Source organism: Lampetra fluviatilis, chromosome 48, assembly GCF_964198595.1.
Source record: "Lampetra fluviatilis chromosome 48, kcLamFluv1.1, whole genome shotgun sequence".
Taxonomy (NCBI): Eukaryota; Metazoa; Chordata; class Hyperoartia; order Petromyzontiformes; family Petromyzontidae; genus Lampetra; species Lampetra fluviatilis.
Window position 1 is genome coordinate 2,098,484 of NC_136322.1, and position 19,660 is coordinate 2,118,143.

General features: G+C 50.2%; 1 protein-coding gene across 7 annotated transcripts in view; it reads right to left on the minus strand.

Annotated features, from left to right (window-relative positions):
- Positions 1–1,074: 1,074 nt before the first annotated feature.
- The window catches only part of LOC144948272 (von Willebrand factor A domain-containing protein 5A-like), a 40,620-nt gene continuing 22,034 nt past the window's right edge, over positions 1,075–19,660 (minus strand). Inside the window, exons 11-20 of one of the 7 annotated variants that reach the window (XM_078877697.1) lie at positions 19,459–19,573; positions 18,822–18,980; positions 15,516–15,628; positions 14,103–14,392; positions 13,362–13,415; positions 8,929–8,994; positions 5,343–5,411; positions 4,661–4,920; positions 4,122–4,245; positions 1,075–3,652 (exon numbers count right to left, since the gene is read on the minus strand). In XM_078877697.1, coding sequence (XP_078733823.1) covers positions 3,579–3,652; positions 4,122–4,245; positions 4,661–4,920; positions 5,343–5,411; positions 8,929–8,994; positions 13,362–13,415; positions 14,103–14,392; positions 15,516–15,628; positions 18,822–18,980; positions 19,459–19,573 — 1,324 coding nt within the window. In that variant the 3' untranslated portion in view covers positions 1,075–3,578. Of the gene's footprint in view, positions 3,653–4,121; positions 4,246–4,660; positions 4,921–5,342; positions 5,412–7,663; positions 7,912–8,928; positions 8,995–13,361; positions 13,416–14,102; positions 14,393–15,515; positions 15,629–18,821; positions 18,981–19,458; positions 19,574–19,660 lie in introns of those variants that run through there. The other 6 variants (XM_078877698.1, XM_078877699.1, XM_078877700.1 and 3 more) reach the window with 6 other exon arrangements.

The following is a 19,660-nucleotide window of genomic DNA, read 5'->3' on the forward strand; positions in this document are numbered from 1 at the left end:
AGGTGTGCAGGCATATTTGGGGCAAGGTTAAGGAATGTTGCCGGCCCTTTAAAATGCTTGCGGGTTTACTTGGGTCTTATGTTGGCCGCATGAACTAGCAGTTTTATTGATAGTATACTCTCTTGTTGCCAGATAGAAGGGTAAAAAACCAATTATCATATTTTTACTGGAAAATGAGGTTCCCATAGAGTATACTCTCGATTATCCCACGTGTGCGGTTTATCCGATTTGCGGATTAACCTCACACCTGAGATTTTGACATTGAATAACTCAAATTAATAATCTAAAAACATTTTACATTATTCTTGGAAATGTTGATTACCAATCACGGTGCTTAAACCGAACACATATATTGATCCGATTAATCCGTAAATCGATGCAATCGCCACTACGGAACAGTAGTTGCATATCTTTACAACAGTGGGGCGGAGTTTGATATTGATTGGTGTGGCTCTGCTGTCCACTTAATGTGCCGAGTCTTGTGCTGGGCGGAATCAGGAAAGTGTTATCACTGAGCACGCAAATCATTGATCAGTCGATTCTTTACTGCAAGTTTTTGTTTTGGTCATAAACTACATTTTCTTAACTCAAACATAATATTAGTGGTTGTTGGCATAGAGATCTGGAGAAAATGGTTATTTTTTTATTATCCATGATTTTCAATTATCCGCGGCCGTCCTCTCCGTCATTCGCGCGGATAATCGAGATTCTGGTGTACTTGGCGAATGTTTTTTTTTACATATGACTTTTACACAGAGCAACCAGATACAAGGGGAGAGAACATTGTTAAATAAACACATATGTAGTGTGTCCATGTTAAAATGCGAGTGGACCTTCAGACCGACGTAGCCACAGAGCCACGTGACAGCCTCCTCCTCCAGCACTGAGTATTGAGAGTGCTGGGGTCTTGAGAGGATTGAGGAGTGCTGGAATATTGGGAGTATTGACAGTGCTGGAGTATTGAGAGCATACACACGCTTCTTACACACATACACTGCACACCCACACTCCGCATGCATACACACGCTTCTTACACACACACTCTGCAAACTCACGCAACGCACACACTTTGAGAAGTTTAATCGACTGCATTTTATTTTCCTGAAGCTTAAAAGCGTCGACATTCAACAACAATAACCATGGTAAACTCTGCAAACCAACCAAAGACACCTATTTACCACACCGAACAGTAAAAAGTAAAGCCGCATGCTTAAATCCATTCCCAGACACTGGAGTATATTTCACCTCAATGCGCAATACTATCGCGGAGTATTATTAGACAGTTTTTAACATAGGCCATTGTGGACATGAAGGCAGTGGGATGCATCCCAGTTCCAGGGCTTGAACCCAGGATCCCAGCAGTGCTGGCTCAGTGTCCCTGACACGGCTCATTACGAAACCTGAGACATCCAGACCCAGGTATTGAACTCAGACTCTCGCATTAATGGCGTCAGTGTCTATGGACACGGCCACTATGAACCTCCTGAGAAACCTAGACGCGGGTGTTGAACTTAGGCACTCGAAATTGATGGCTTCAGTGTCTATGGACACGGCCACTATGAACCTCCTGAGACACCCAGACCCGGGTCTTGAACTTAGGACCTCGGCATTAATCGCTTCAGTGTGTCCATAACACGGCCACTATGAACATGACACTTGCCATTGTAAACACACACCGAGGCAGATTGCGTTACCGAACGTAAAGCTTTGCCTCGGCCATCATGGTACAGCTCATGACGCTGTGTGAACTACAAAATGTGCAGTGAGAAATTGCGAAAGTGTTCTTTGTATAGAAACTCAAAACCATAATCCTGCACAGCTCAAAATAAGGCATAATTATGTTTTAAACTAAGACCCCCATAGAGTATAGAGAGAGTTCCTTGTCTATAAACATCTGGACAATTTGCCAGCATTGGTTCAGGCAGAGCCTGACTGCTGCTGCTGAGACTCCTAATGGCAAACCCCAGTCCAGAGTTTTGCTTCTGCTGAACCAATGCTGCTGAAATCACCCACGTCCAGAACGCCGTGCGGATGGTAGGTAGGTAGTATGAGAAACTTTTTTTTTTACGTGGAGAGACGGAGGATTATTATGCAAAGCAGTCCATAGCGTCTTGCTTAATTTAGCATGAATTGTCGATCAATTTGCTTTTAAAGCCTTGGGTGATTTTGCCCACTTCAAACCCAGGATCTTTCGACACCTATGGTTCTGGAGTGTCTCCAATGCGGCAATTATTAGGGGCGCCACGATGGCTCGGAGATGTTAACCACCTCGCGTGAAATGCAGTGGCTCGTGGGTTCGATCCAGACCCTGACACCTGCTGTATATTTGGAGTTTGCGTGTCTCTCTCTCTCTCTGTGGTCGCGTGGCTTTTTTTTCTCCAGGTCGTCCGGTTTTTTTCCTCCACATTTACAATCAACATCATGCATTTAGAGTAGTTGGCTGCTGCTATAAATGTCGAGGCGATGATAAGCCAACTTCGTTGTGATAGCCAGGTTAGGGCTTCTAAAAAAGAGATACACAGCTCAATGGGACCTTACACCTGGTAAAATAAAAAAAAAATGTTTAATAGTTTATGAGCTTCATCACAGATAATTACAGGGGCCAGACATCCCGGCCACTTGAATTGAATCCACCACTCATGGTATAATCTCTGACATTGGCTTCGCATCTCAATATGCATCAACCTTCCGGTCTTGCCCAGAAATATTTTTGGATACAACTAACCCCTCCCACCAACCCCGCAAGCCCATGATTTCTTATAACAATTGTTAACCCACGGAAGCCTCACCAAGTCTGACCTCTGTTTTTGCAGGAAGGTCATGCGAAATTTAAATTTCCCCCCCCCAAATAAGGAAACGAAATTGCTGTTGCTGCTGCTACTGTTGACAGCAAATCGTCTATTGACTTCACCATCGCCAACAAAACTTTAGGGGGAGACGTAATTCCAGGCAAAAATGCGTAGATTAACTCGCAATGGGTTGTTTTGAGAAACTGATGGAAAAGAGCGCGGCAGGTGGGGGGTGTGGAGGCAGAGCACAGCGTCATGGAGGGGCAGTGCAGGGTACAGTAGGGGTGGTGTGGGGTACAGTAGGGGCGGTTCGCGGTACAGTAGGGCAGTGTGGGGTCCAGTAGGATCGGTGTAGGGTACAGTAGGGGCGGTGCGGGGTACAGTAGGGTGGTGGGTGGTACAGTAGGGGCGGTGCAGCGATGCCTGAAGACACAAGAGGTGACGGGCCATGAGTGACAGGGGATGAAGGCTGAAATGCTAATAGTAAGGAATAACATTGGAGTTAAATTGATACTGATGTTAATGTATAAGGAAAGTTATAGGATGGGGATAGTAATGTATAGGATTGTGGTTATACTATGTTGATGGTAATGTATAGGATTGCGGTTAACAGAATGCTGATGTTAATGTAGAAGCAGAGCGGTTATATGATGGGGATGGTCATTTATAGGATTGCGGTTATAGTATGGGGATGGTAATGTATAGGATTTCAGTTTTAGATTGGGAATGGTAACGTAGATGATAGCGGTTAACAGGAAGCTCATGATGGTTGCCAGGTAACCGACTGGGCTACAGCTTTCCTGCATCGATGTTCGTCTTCAGCAGCTGATTGGCGGCTTTCACGCAGAGTGTCAGGTCCACAGCTGGAAGGACATCGATCAGCAACATCGTCATCATCAGCAACATCGTCGTCATCAGTAACATCGTCATCAACATCGTTGTCATCGGTAACATCTTCATCATCATCAACATCGTCATCAGCAACATCGTCGTCAGCAACATCGTCGTCAGCAACATCGTCATCATCATCATCATCAGCAACATTGTCACCATCAGTAACATGATCATCAACATCGTCATCATCAGCAACATCGTCATCAGCAACATCGTCGCTATCAGTAACATCATCATCAGCAACATCGTCGTCATGAGCATCATCATCAGCAACATCACCATCAACAACATTGTCACTGACCTCGTCACACTCACCACACTCACCCACACAGCCAGGCCGAGGCCTTGAATCCCAACAGCTCCCACCCCTCCCCTTATCAAGGTCATTTCGTCACCCTCACCTCATTACCCTCACCTCGTCACCCTCTCCACACTCACCTTGCCCACGCAGCCAGGCCGAGGCCTTGAGTGCCAGCAGCTCCCACTCGTCGTGGTGGTCTGGGGCCAGAGCGTGCAGCCACACCAGGGCCACCACCGTGGCCCACACCTCGTCGCTCACGCCCTGCACCTCGTCACACACACAAACTCCTCGTCACACACACAAAGACACCTCGACACACACACCTCGTCACACAGACACACACCTCGTCACACACACACACACCTCGTCATAGGGAGTTAACATCTCCTGGCCACCGCAGCACACAAGCCAGTGGGTGAGTGAAGCGATCCTCTCACCAGAAGTACTCGCTACAAGCAGGCACTGCAAGCTAGTGAGACAGTGAAGGGAGTCTCCCACTAGAAACACTCACTACTAGCCAGTGACAGTGAAGAGTCTCTCACTAGAAACACTCACTACTAGCCAGTGACAGTGAAGAGAGTCTCACTAGAAACACTCAATACTAGCCAGTGGTAGTGAAGAGAGTCTCACTAGAAACACTCAGTACGAACCAGTGGTAGTGAAGGGAGTCTCTCACCGCAGGAGCTTCCTTGCGCAGTGCCTCCTCGCTCGACTGGACGACCGAGGCCAGCTGGGCGGACAGCTCCCAGGCCCCGTGGGCCCTCTGTAGGTCGACGAGCTCCAGGAAGGGCAGCTCAGCTGGAGCCTCTGGAGCAAAGTAATCGCATTCCATGGCTTCTTGTCCGTCTCCTGGGCCGTGCAGGTCATCTGACCTGCACGGCGAGTTCATAATCATCTCGGGCATCGACATCTTGGCAGAGCTTGAACAGCATCGACCTGAGATGAAGCGGAGAGGGGGAGACGCATTGCCATCAACAGCATGCACTTTGTCACGCATCGTTGTGTGTCTGTGCACGTCCTTGTCGTGTTGCATGTGCACATCTGTGTGTGTGTCAGTGTTATCCGAACCGGTCATGGGCCTCCCCTAGGTCGACTCTGCTTCAAATGAGTACTTGGTGCAATGTGTAAATTATTACTACTAGGGAGACAAAGGCGGCCGGGCGTAGTGCTGGCCACCCACCCCCTCATGTGCAATGCCGGCCTTCATAGGTGCTCGCTAACAGTACTTGCCCCAACAATATGTTAAGGCTACACGGGGTATCTTTATATTTGTTTTGTTTGTGTGTGTGTATCTGTGTGTGTGTTTGCTTGTGCTGTAATGGCAATGTGCATTCAGTGGATCAGATTGTTGCACCCACTTGCAACAGGAGCACACATCATTGGAGAAGCCATTGGCATCATGGACTGCATGGAACCACGTTTGAAAGCTGTAAAACACACAAAGATGGGGGACCGCTCATTCAACCTTCCTCCAGTCCAGCTCTTTCCACTGCACGAGCGATAAGTGCCAGTGCCATGCCAGCGACGCTTGATGGACGACGATGCGACCTCACGGCGTGCCTGACTGTTGTCTGTGTCTCTGTGTGTGCCTATGTGTGCGTGTATGTGTGTCTGTGTTTGTAGCTGTCTGTGTGTGTGCGTCTGAGTGTGTGTCTAAGGGGAGCAGTAGTGTAATGGTTGGAGTACTGCGCTATGAACCCGGTGACCGATTTCGATTCCTGCTCATGGCCAAAACCAGTGACGATTATCTAAACTGATATTGGGTGTTCACTATGTCGACTTAGCCGGATCGGCCTTCATAGGCTCTCTCTAACAGCACTTGCCCCGACAATCTGTTAAGGCTATATGGGGGATCGTTAACTTTGTATTTGTGTGTGTATCTGTGTAGCTGTGTGTGTGTGTCTGTGTTTTTTTTCCCCTAATGATGGTAATAGGTGTGGCGCTACAGGTTTTTTTTTGTGGAGTTAAATAGGGATTTGTGATCGCGGGCCTCAGTGGCCCGCTTTAGTGGCCCGCGATCACAAATCCCTATTTAACTCCATCAAAAAAAACCTGCAGCGCCACACCTATTACCATCATTAGGGGAAAAAACGGTGATCCAATCTCTGACCCCCAGGAACAGGTTTGCAGAAGTCCTGGGGGAGGAGAAATCCTTCGACATGGGAAACATTGTGGGACAAAGTGGGGATGACCCTGTGGAGGCTGCGGTGCCCCAAATATTTGAAGTCACCCCCTGTGAGTGGCTGGTTGAGGTGCCATCTGTTGAGGAAGTACTAAAGGCGATCCAGAGCCTGAGACCAGGAAAGGCACCGGGCAGAGATTATCTCCGAAGCTAAAAGCTGAGGGAGGGTGGCATTTGTGCACAGACTGCCCTACATGACATCATAATAACAGTATGAACTACTGGACGGGTTCTGCAGGATAGGAAAGAGGCCCTGGTGGTCTCTCTTTTTAAGAAAGGGGACCACACAGACACTAACAACTACAAGGACATCTCACTCAGTGTGCCGGGTAAGGTCCTGGCAAGTATTATTCAACATCGCCTTGCAAGGCACACTGAGCAGAAGCTTGCGGAGGCCCCCTGTGGTTTCAGCAGAGGTGTAGGGAATTCCAACAAGACCTACATCTCTGCTTTATTGACCTGTCTATGATATCATTAGTAGGTCTATATCATCAGTAGGCCTGGGCTTTGGGTTTATCTTCGTGCTTTCAGAGTCCCTGACTCTCTGCTCACAATCACTAACGACCTTCATGACGGTGAGCGGGCCCGGGTAAAGCTACGTGGCCGGGAGTCCTCTGGCTCCCACATTGGGGCCTTACCATCAGCCCCACCAAAGCTAAGCACCTGCCTGGGTATTTTGTGCGACCAAACACTCCACCCGCTCAGCTCCCCATTGGTGATGGAGCAGTGGAGAGTTTCCCATACCTGGGCAGTGTGCTTATGACCAGCTCTGGTTTGACAGCAGAGATCTCACTCCGAATCAGTCGGGTGGTATTATCTTTTCATCGGCTGTGCAATACTGTGTGGAAGCTACCTGGTCTGTCGCTCAGCACGAAGTTTCGAGTCTTCTCAGCCACAGTCATGCCCTCCCGTCTTTATGCTTCTGAAACGTGGATTCCTCTAATGGAACATCTGCGCCGGTTAAAAACATTCAGGCTAGCATGGCTACAATTCATCTTGGGTTTAACCAGGCATGATTGTGTGAAGATATCACAAATCCTTGAAAGATCTGGACACATTCCCATCAGTGAGCTCCTCCGGCAGGCAAGGCTGCATTGGCTGGGTCATGTAGTCCACATGCCTAGCCACCACATGCCCAAGCAACTTCTGTTTGGCCGCACAGAGGGGGCTAAACGGGCACGACATGGGTTGGAGAAGAGATGGACTGATGTGGTAACAGAGGATGTGGAGCTGAGTGGACTTGCCGATGACTGGTACCAGTGGTGTCAGGATCGGCCGCTATGGAGGAGGCTTGTAAAGGACGCAACTGGGTAATTGGAGGCAATCAACCTCCAGCCACAACGGAGGGCAGAGGAGCAAAGTTCATAACAATGAGTGGAACGCCGGGTGGCTAAAATACAGCAAGTTGGTACAGTAGGGGGTACAGCTAGTGCATCTACCAGTCATCGCAGTCAGCCAACCCATGGCACCTGGGTCTGTCCTGTGACCTCCTGTCAGTGGGCGTTCAACACTTCACATGGCCTTAACATGCACATAGCCTGGAACAAGCACCGTGGAGATGTTACCACTACTTAGTGATGACTGGCGGATATTGTGGGTATGTGTGTGTATGTGTCTGTGTGTATGTTCGCAGACATCATCAATGGGTGCAACTGGGACGTAAAAAAAACAACCTGTTTGCTGTGGAGGACTCTTCTTGAACGATGCAAACATTCCGCCAAACATACTCCTCTTTGATCGCTTCTCTATAAAGATGCAAACAAACAACCCCCCAAAAATAATGTAAAAACACTCAAGCCAAATAAAACTCGTGACCTTGCCGATCTAGAGGGGACCCCGGGAGTCACGGTGGCTAAGAGAAATTGTTAAATACCTTGTCCTGGTAAGTAGGGAGGTCATTGGTAAGATCCTGACTACGATGCCTGAAATTCTCGGGAGCTTGAATTGTCACTGAAATTATCAGATGCTCGAAATTAGGCAATTTCATTCTCGGGATCTTGAATTTCGCCACTGAAATTCTTAGGAGCTTGAATTTAGCCACGGATATTCTCATGAACTTGAATTTTGCCAATGAAATTTTCAGGAACTTGAATTTTGCCACTGAAATTCTCATAAACTTGAACTTAGCCACTGAAATTCTCATGATCTTTAATTTTGTCATTAAATTCTCATTAACTTCAATTTAGCCACTGAAATTGTCAGGAGCTTGATTTAAGTCATGGAAATTCTCAGGATCTCCAATATTGCCACTGAAACTCTCAGGAACTTAAATGTAGGCAGGGAAATTATCATGAACTTTAATTCAGCCACTGAAATGCTGAGGTACTTGAATTTAGCCACTGACATTCTCAGGATCTTGAATTTAGCCATTAAAATTATCAGAGCTTGAACACGTGCGATGAGATGTTTGTAGCCGTTGTGGGGAGCGGTGGGTTAACACAGTTTGGCTTCTTCTTAGGTGTTGCTCACTAACGGCACATGCCCCAACAGTCTGGTGAAACTATACGGGCAATCTTTGTCTTTTTGTCCATGTTATAACTTTATTACTTGGAAGACAAAGTCAGCTGGACGTGGTGGTGGCCACCCACCCCCTGGTGTGCCGTGCCAGCCTTAATAGGTGCTACTCGCTAGCAGCATTTGCCCCAACATTCTGTTAAGACTATACGAGGGGGGGGAGCAAATTTGTCTTTGCGAATCTGTGTGTGTGTCTGCTTGTGCTGTAATGGAAATGTGCATTCAGTGGATCGGATTGTTGTACCCACTTGCAACAGGAGCACACATCATTGGAGAAGCCATTGGCATCATGGACCGCATGGCACGTCTAGGAGCTGTAAAACACACACAGATGGGGGACCACTCATTCAACCTTCCTCCAGCCGAGCTCTTTCCACTGCACGAGCGATCCGTGCCAGTGCCGTGCCAGAGACGCTTGATGAACGACGATGCGATCTCACGGCGTGCCTGGCTGTTGTCTGTCTCTGTGTGTGTCTATGTGAGTGTGTCTGTGTATGTGTGCGTCTGTGTGTGTCTGTCTTTGTAGCTGTCTGTGTGTGTGCGTCTGTGTGTGTGTCTATGGGGAGCAGTAGTGTAATGGTTCGCGTACTGTGCTATGAACCCGGCAACCGAGTTCGATTCCCGCTCATGGCCAAGACCAGTGACGATTATCTGAACTGGTATTGGGTGTTCACTGTCGACTTAGCCGTATTGGCCTGCATAGGCTCTCTCTAACAGCACTTGCCCCGACAGTCTGTGAAGGATATACGGGGGATTGTTGGATTTGTATTTGTGTGTGTATCTGTGTAGCTGTCTCTGTGTGTGTGTGTCTGTGTGTGTGTATTTGTCCGTTCGAACGCTCACTGCGGAGGAGAGGCTGCCACTCCTCTGTCGGGAGCTGGAACGGTACCGCTTGGATCTCTGTGGCATTCAGGAGGTCCGGTGGACCGGCTCTGGCTCCTGCCACTGAGAGGTGGACAGTCCTCTACTCGGGGCAGGAGACTACTAAACAACAGGGAGTTGCTCTTCTTCTGAACAAAATAATTATGGGGGCGTGGGAGCGTGGCGGTGAGGTGTAGGACGCTGTAAGCCCCAGGCTACTTTGGGCTCACCTTCCCATCAACCAGAGGCGAGGAGTGGTGGTCGTGGTTACTTATGCCCCCACCGAAGACGAACATCCGTGCAGGGATGCAGGCAAGGCCGATGAGTCAGATGCCTTCTATGACCTCCTGTCACAGGTGCTGGCTAAAGTGGCCCCTTGGGATAGAGTCATCTTGTAAGGTGACTTTAATGAACAAGTTGGTCATGATGCTGGCACCTGGTCTGGAGTGATTGGAAGGCGTGGGCCAGATCAGCTCAATAACAACGGTAGGAGGCTGCTAGATTTTTGTGCAGCCCATGGGCTTGTAATTACCAACATGCAGTTCTGGCAACATCATGGATGCATGCCGGGTCGAAGCAAGAACATCTGCTGGACTACATAGTGACGGAACAGCGGATGCGGGCCCATGTCCTTGACACTAGGACCTACGGTGGAGCTGATCTGCCCACTGACCATCGACTTGTCATCTGCAAGATGCGCCTGCCATTATTCCACTCCGGTGGTGGGTATACACCCAGGACTGCTTCAAACCCATATTGGCTTGGTCTCAGCTAGCTGATGAAAGTTTCAAGTGAGAATTTCATCATCGCTTGTGGCTAGGGTTGGCATTGTCCACCACTTCTCCTGATGTCGAGGGGAAATAGGTGAGGTTTAGGACTGTGGCTCATGCAGCTGCAGTGGCTGCGTTGGGTACATGTGTACGGACATCGTTGGATGTCACTGTGTGAAGCCAGCCTGGGAAAGGCACGGCGCGCAATGTATTGACATCGCTGCCACCACCTGAATGTGGATGCAGTACGGGTCCTAGCGGGGCTCGGTGAGCACTGACTGACAGTGACAGATGGCACCACGCTCTACGTGCAGTGCCAGCCCCTACAGGATAAGAGGGCGAGAGTGCCGGGCATGGGACAGGGTTACAAGGGGGTCATGGCACTCTGGTTGTCCAGGTAAAGATCCTTCTCGAGGTTTGGAGAGCCATGAGGCGCTGCAAGGATGGGTGGTGGTCACGGGTTGCTGAGAAAATGGCATTTGCCTCAGTGGCCCGCGATCACAAATCGCTGTTTAATTCCATAAAAAAGTAACTTGCAGCGCCACACATATTGCCATCATTAGAGGTTCTGGGGGAGGGGAAATCCCTCAGACAGGAAAACATCGTGGGACAAAGTGGGGATGACCCTGCTGAGGCTGCAGTGCCTCAAATATTGGAAGAAGAAGAAGTCATCCCGTGTGACCAGGAAAGTCACCGGGCAGAGATGATCTGTCAAGTGGCGTTTGTGCACACACTGCCCTACATGACATCATAATAACAGTCTGCACCACTAGACAGGTTCTGCAGGATTGGAAGGATGCCCTAGTGGTCCCCATCTCTAAGCAGGGGGGACCACACACACTGTAACAACTACAGGAGCATCTCACTTCTCAGTCCTGGCAAGGATTATTCAACATCGCCTTGCCATGCACGCTGAGGAGAGGCTTGCAGAGCCCCAATGTGTTTTTTAGGAAAAGGCAGTCCTGCACATATGCCATATTTTCTGTTCATCTGCTACAGTAGAGGTGTAGGGAATTCGAACAAGACCTAAATATCTGCTTTATTGACCTGGTCAAGGCCAATGATACCATCAGTAGGCCTGGGGGGCTCTGGGTTGTTCTTTGTGCTTTCGGAGTCCCTGAGTCTTTGCTCACAATCATTAAGGACCTTCATGATGGTGAGCGGGACCAGGTAAAACTACGTGGCCGGGAGTCGGAGCCATTCCCTGTTCACCTTGGGGTGCGACAGAGATGTCCCCTGGCTCCCACATTATTTAGCATCTACTTTGAACACGTAGTTCGTGAAATCTCTGATAGCTGCACCGTAGGAATATCCATCTGGTACAGATACAATGGGAGGCCGATCAATGCCCAGGTGTGGTCAAGGGATGGCTCCCTATTGGTCAACCATGTTTTGTATGCCGATGATCTGGTAATTGTTGCTCACTCAGAGGAGGAGTTGGAGGCGCAGCTGCTGAACCTGGAGCTTGCCACCAAGAGGTGGGGCCTTACCATCAGCCCCACCAAAACTAAGCACCTGCCTGGGTATTTTGTACCATCAGACACTCCACCCCTATAACTCCAAATTGGTGATGGGGCAGTTCTGGAGAGAGTGAAGAGTTTACCATACCTGGGCAGTGTACTCATGACCAGAGGTCTCACTCCGAATCAGTCGAGCGGCATTATCTTAAATTTGGTTGCATAACACTGTGTGGAAGCTACCTGGTCTGTCGCTCCACACGAAGATTCAGGTATTCTCGGCTACAGTCATGCCCTCCATTCTCTATGCTTGTGAAACGTGGACCCCCCAAATGGAACATCATCGCGGGTTATAAACATTTAGTCTGGCCTGCCTACGATCCATCCTGGGTTTAACCAGGTTGGATTGTGCGAGGAGCTCAAAAATCCTTGAAAGATCTGGACAAAGTCCCATTGATAAGCTCCTCCGGCAGGCAAGGCTGTGTTGGCTGGGTCATGTAGCCCGCATGCCTAGCCACTGCATGCCTAAACAGCTTTTGTTAGACCGGATAAAGGGGGATAAACGGGTGCGGCATGGGCTACAGAAGAGATGGCGTGATGTGGTACAGGAGGATGTGCAGCTGAGTGGACTTGCCAATGACTGGTACCAGCGGTGTCAAGATCGGCCTCTGTGGAGGAGGCTCATGAAGAGTGCTACTAGGCAGTTGAAGGTAGTCGCCCTCCAACAACAATGGAGGGCAGAAGAGTGATGCTCACAACAACGAGCGGAGGGCTGGGCGGCTAAAACACAGCAAGTTGGCACAGTAGGGGGCACAGGTGGTGCATCGGCCAGTCAGTCGACCCGCGGCACCTGGGTCTGCCCCATGACCTCCTGCCGGCGGGCATTCGACACTTCACGTGGCCTCAATGTGCACATAGCCTGGCACAAGCGCCGTGGTGACGTCACCGCTACTTAGTAGTGAATGCCGGTTGTTGTTGGGTTCGTCTGTATGCATGTGTATCTGTGTGTCTGTGTGTCTGTGTGTGCCTGCGTCTATTTTGCAGTTGCTGAAACGTGGATTCAGGGTGGCATCAGAGCCGTGTACGCACTCGTGGCAGCAGACAGTGGAGGATCCAGCAAACACCTCTACTCCCCGCCATGCATGGGTGCTGCAAAACGCACAGCGAGAACACTGGGGGGGGGTACCGGGGGACCTCCGCCTCGCTCCACCTCCCTCTTACACCTCTGACGTTGTCCGCTACCGGCAAGCGATCATCCCGTGCCAGCGAGTGCCACGCCGGTGACGCCTCACCGCATCGTCGTCGTCCTCACCGCGTCATCCTCACCATGTCGTCCTCACCGAATCGTCGTAGTCCTCAACGCATTGTCGTCATCACCACACCGTCATCGTCACTGTGTCATCGTCGTTCTCACTGCGCGGTCCTCATCCTCACCACGTTGTCGTTGTCCTCACCACTCTGGGCCAAAGCGTGTGCGCACCGTGCACGTGTGGCTCCGTGAGCGGTTTTCATTTTTGATTTGTTCCGTGCCCACCACCACCGCCGCCACCACCACCACCGCCGTCAAATCCGCAACTGCACAACTGCACCCACCTGCGTCCACTACGTCCATACTATACGACGACGAGTCACACACCACGCCGAAACCTGAAACGGCAACCACGGCGCCGCTTAGCGTCCCCACGTCACCCCCCACGCCACCCTCCATGCCGAGCCCACGCCGGCCCCCAAGCCGTGCCCACGCCGCCCGCTACCGTTGCCCCCCCCCCCCCCGACTGTGCCGCCAACCGTGGAGGAGGGGGGGGGGTCGTTGCCATTGTTCATTCGCGATTTTCGACTGAAACACCGACTGACTGACACACCAAACCGGCTAAAACACCGACCGACTAACACACCGACTATCAGACTGACTGACTGACAGACCGTCCGACCAATACTGATTAACAGACCAAACGACTAGCTATCCAACCGACTAGGCAGACCGACAGAGACAGCAATTGAGTAAATGACAAAAATCAAGTCAGGCTGAGAGACAGAAACTCCAAATGACTGGCATATACCCACAGACAGAAACAACAACTGACTGATGGACATAACCACTGACTGACTGACCCACAGGCTCACAGACCCTACCACAGACCCACAGACAGACCGACTGACATATCCACAGAGAGACATACAACACACCGATTGACTGACATACCATCAGACACAGTGACCAACTGACATACCCACAGACTGACTGACCCACACGCTGACCGACCGTACCATCGACCTACAGACCGACCACATAAAGCCTCCCACCCACACTCCCCCGCCCCCCCGCATTCTAACCTGAACCACCAAAGAAGTGATGGCGTGGGGTGGGGCGCTCCTGCATGGCGGCCCCTAGTGGCTGGCGGGAGTCGGTGTCCACTCCGACGAAGGCCGTGTAGGGGGACACGACGCCCGACTCCACGCTCAGCGCCACCACTCGCTCCCGGCGAGACTTGGCCTCCGCCTCCTCCTCCTCATTCTTCTTCTGCTGCTCCGCGTCTCCAGGCGCCGGCGTAGAGTCGGGGGCGTTGGGACCCGACACGAGGTGGCGGATCATCGCCTTGGCTGCGAGCCAGTGCAGGGTGGCACTGGGAAAGGTTACGGTGTAGGGGTTGCAGAGGCTCACTCACTCTGAGCCTGAGAACCGCTCCCTGAGTCTCTCCCTGGGTCTGCCTGAGCTGCTGTTCCCTGGGTTTGCCAGATATGGACAGCTGCCTCCACCCCGACTCCACGTGATCAGCGGTCTCATGGCCGTGCACCATGGTGTGTGGGCAAGCACGCTCAACTTCCTTCAGCAGCCTTCACGTGGCTCCCTGGGTGACCGTGAGGCCTACACCCAGGCCGGAGCCTGCGCGGGCTGCTCGGCGAGCCGTGCTGTGGCCAGCGGGGTGCTTGGAAAGCCTCGTGGGGTCCATATTCAAGGCAGCCTTTGTTGGGCTGTAAAATGCTTAACATCTAGGAGGCTTTAGTGACCAATATTATCCATAATCGAGGTTTTTGGGTAAGATCGCGTAAATGTGTCATTAAACCCGCCACCAACTGACACAGCCAATTAGTAATGTTATCCATTGTAATTGATATCCATTGCAATTTGCATGACTACATTAACCCCCCCCCCACCACCTCTAGCCTTCGCACCTGACTGGCTCACAAGGTGACGACATCACATTTATCCCAGGACATCTATTTAAAAATGAAACAGGAGGAGGATTTCGCCACAACTCGGAGGCTGTCCGCCTGATGATGATGCCGGTTGTTGTTGTTGTTGTTGTAATTACCGGCGAAACGTCACACGGGTACTCCAATTATAAACGCTGTTGTGGGTTTACTCTCCAACCCACAACCGGTGTAGTGCTGTACTAGTAACGAATTGGCACGTTTTGTTTATGTCACAAACCTCACTGATTGGCTGTGTCGGGTGGTGGTGGGTGTAAGTACACATTTATACCTCTTATTATGGACTATAAAATGCTGCTGGCTCGTTTGTTGCTGCTCTGGCAGCCACCTGTTTTGAACATCTTTATTGGTGGGTCGGTGGGTGAATGAGTGGGTGAACGAGCGGGTGGGCGAACGAGTGGTGAATGAGCGGGTGGGTGAACAAGCGGGTGGGTGAATGAGTGGGTGGGTGGGTGAATGAGCGAGTGAATGATTGGTTGGGTGAACAAGCGGGTGGGTGAATGAGTGGGTGGGTGAACGAGAGGGGCTACGTACCGGGACTCGCCGGGGTTGGCGGTCTGGCTGGTGACGGGAACCCGGTTCTCCACGGACTCCCCATGCAGGGAGTACTTCAGCAGTGCCTCGCCCTGCCATGGGGCAGCCAGAGCCTGCAGAGACGAGAGGCTCAGTCCGGGAGCCTAACCCAGAGACCCGGTGCCTACCTGAGTCTCACTCTGACCCTGAGAATCAAACTGACCCCGTGACCCGATCACCCCAAGTCTCACTCTGACCCAGAGACCCGGTCACCCTAAGTCTCATACTCTTAGTTCTTTCGGTAAAGTCACGTAGGTAAAAAATTTACTTAAAATGAATAAAAAATAAAATAAAAATCACGACGTTCCGGAGGCAACACAAGTCTCTGTCATCAGGTGGGACCGTCACAGCCAGATTTGCTGCATCAAGTGAGGCAGGGATTCAAGATGCAAGCCCTTAAATACAAGTTGACGGGGGAGGAGAGGGGGGGGAGCTTATCAAAATGTGGTAGCCAATGAATGGAACGTATCGAGAGGGGGGGGGGGGGGGCTAAAAGAAGGCACGAAGTGCTCGTAGGCGTCGGCGACGTGGACGTGTTTGTGCGCAAGTAACTATTGTTGCACATGCTAACGTATTGGACGAGGAGGGGGGGGCTAAAAGAGAGTACGGGGTGCAAGTGTACGTGGACGTGTCTATGTACAAGCACCTGTTGATACACATGATAGAAAAGAACGAAAATTCCCATGTTTATACCAGTGTTGGCTGACAATAAAGAGAGTACTGTTAAACACTGGGGATGTTAACACTCGGTAAAGTAAAATAGTGCCTGTCAGATAAGATGGTCCAAAAATGCGTAGTTAAATATTTTTCACATGGTTAATAACATCTTTCCAATGATTACTAAGTTTGTACCCATCATCACGGTTGAAATTATGTCGGTGTTTGTATATCTGAATGGCTTCGTGTACAAACCTTTGATGGTAGCCAGGGGGTTTGCAGAGCACCTTAGTCTCGGAAAAAAACAATATCATGAGAGCCCACCGCGTTGTAGCAATGATCGACAACGGCGGAAGACTCAATTTTGCCATGTTTCAAATCCGACTTGTGCTCGCGGACACGATCAGAGACATCACGTTTCGTTTCCCCAATGTAACAGTCACCACAGCTGCAACTCAGTTTATAGACTCCAGGGTATTGCAAGTCAGGGATGATATCCTTCCCAGATGGAATTAGATCACGGATTTTATGTACTGTACTGAATCAGACTTGGATCTTATGTTTGTTTAGAATTTTGGAGATATTTTTGGTCACGCCTGCTATGTATGGCAACATGATAGTTTTGATGGGAGTTTCAATTGGTTGTTTCTGTATGGTGGGAGAAACAGCTTGGCGGATGGTGCGTTCAGAATATCCGTTCATCCTGAGGGCCCGATGTATATGTCTTAATTCACTGGCCAGGTGGTGTTGGTCAGAAATGCCATGAGCTCTGTTGTATAGCGTCTTGATGAGATAATTCTTTTGAGATGGGTGGTGGTGGGAATCCGGCTTCAAGTAGGAATCTGTGTGGGTGGTTTTCCTGTAGACAGAATGTCCCAAGGATCCGTCAGGTCTCCTCTCAAACAGAATGTCTAAGAATGGTAGTTTGCCATCTTTCTCCACTTCCATGGTGAATCTGATGGATGGGTGTCTGGAATTGATGTGGTCCAAGAAGTGGATCAATGCTGGGAGGCCATGTGGCCAAATGACGAAAGTGTCATCCACATACCTCTTCCACAGGGAATGACGCAGGGTGGATGTCTGGATGGCGTCTGATTCAAACTTTTCCATGAACATGTTGGCTATCACTGGTGACAAGGGGGAGCCCATAGGGGTACCCTAATTCTGTTTGTAGAAGGTGCCATTCCAGGTAATATAAGTGTTGGTGAGGCAATGCCTAACTAGAGCATTGTTTTTTCCGAGACTAAGGTGCTCTGCAAACCCTCTGGCTACCATGAAAGATTTGTACACGAAGCCATTCAGATATACAAACACCGACATAATTTCAACCGTGATGATGGGTACAAACTTAGTAATCATTGGAAAGATGTTATTAACCATGTAAAAAAGATTTAACTACACATTTTTGGACCATCTTATCTAACAGGCACTATTTTACTTTACCGAGTGTTAACATCCCCAGTGTTTAACAGTACTCTCTTTATTGTCAGCCAACACTGGTATAAACATGGACATTTTCGTTCTTTTCTATCATGTGTATCAACAGGTGCTTGTACATAGACATGTCCACGTACACTTGCACCCCGTACTCTCTTTTAGCCCCCCCCCCCTCCTCGTCCAATACGTTAGCATGTGCAACAATAGTCACTTGCGCACAAACACGTCCACGTCGCCGACGCCTACGAGAATTTCGTGCCTTCTTTTAGCCCCCCCCCCTTCCCCATACGTTCCATTCATTGGCTACCACATTCTGATAAGCTCCCCCCCCCCTCTCCTCCCCCCTCAACTTGTATTTAAGGGCTTGCATCTTGAATCCCTGCCTCACTTGATGCAGAAAATCTGGCTGTGACGGTCCCACCTGATGACGGAGACTTGTGTTGCCTCCGAAACGTCGTGATTTTTATTTTATTTTTATTCATCTTCTTGGTTCTTTCGGTAAAGTCACGTAGAAGGGAAGTAATAAATGTAGCTGCATGTAGCTGCATGGACATGTTAATGATATGTAGCTGCATAAATGCAGCTACATATCATTAACATTTCTTTCCTTTATTAACGCTATTCCTTGCGCCCCCCCGTGGTGCTGTTGATCCTGCATAATGCATGGGCATAATAGGACTTTGAAACCCCTCCGCCCACCTCCTACGCATTACCCATTAATATGCTAAATTCCTCTTCATATGCACATTCTTTTGTTAAGGCGCTCCTCCTCGCTACACCTATATAAGCTCCTAGCTTGATAATGTCTCATTCTTCACCTGAAGACGGCTGCTTGCGTTGTAGCCGAAACGTCGTGAGAATTGTTTTATTATGTTTTATTTTTATTATTTTATTACTTCCCTTCTACGTGACTTTACCGAAAGAACCAAGAAGATGAAGCCCTGCAGTCACGAAAGCTTTAAATCGAAATATTTTTATTCATTTTAAGTTAATTTTTTACCTACGTGACTTTACCGAAATAACTAAGAGTATGAATCTTTGCAGTCACGAAAGCTTCAAATCTAGAACCCTAAGTCTCACTCCAGACTCTGACCCTGAAACCCGGCCCCTCCTGACGCTCAATTAGACTTGTCCCCGTGTCCCCGTGTCCCCGCGTGTTGCGTGTGGTCTCACGGTGCCAGCGAGTTGTGCGTAGAGGATGGTTCGCTGGCCCAAGAAGATGCTGCGCGGCACCTCGGGCACCACGATGGCCGACAGGCCCGGGGGGAGGCTCCAGGAGAGTGACACGGAGGTCAGCGTGGGCTGGAGAGCGCACTTCAGGGCCTTCAGCACCTGGGGTGGTGGGCGCGGAGACGGAGGGAGATGGAGGGAGAGGGAGGGTGAGATAAAGGCAGAGGGTAGCAGGGAGGGAGGAGAGGGAGGGAAGGAGAGGGGGAGGGAGGGAGAGGGGGAGGGAGGTTCCGATAATCGTCAATGATGGTCGCCGTGAGCGGGAAATGAACCGAACCGGTTCTGGGCCTCCCCCGAGGTCGAAACGGAGAGAGATAGAGACACAGAGACACAGAAAGAGACAGACACAGAGAGAGAGACAGAGAGACACAGAGAGAAACAGTGAGAGAGACACAGACAGAGAGATACCAAGACAGAGACACAGAGACAGACAGCCCTCTGGATGTCTGTCATAGAGACAGAAGACAGATACAGAGAGAGACGCCCAGAACCCGGGCATCCGAGTGGCACTGTCTCAGGTGAAGGGTCTCCGTGTTCGCGGTTTTCAGTCTGAGCAGACCTAGGGACGCACAGCGCTCACCTTGCCCTGCAGGCGCTCCTTGCCGGTGATGAACTCGGCCGTCCCTCCTCCGCTGGCGGCGATCCCCTTGATCAGCTCCGTGGAGGCACCGTCACCGATTCCAAAGGAGAAGCAGCTACAGACACATTGACACACAGACACACACAGATACACAGACAGACACACACAGACACACACCGACACACACACAGACACGCAGACA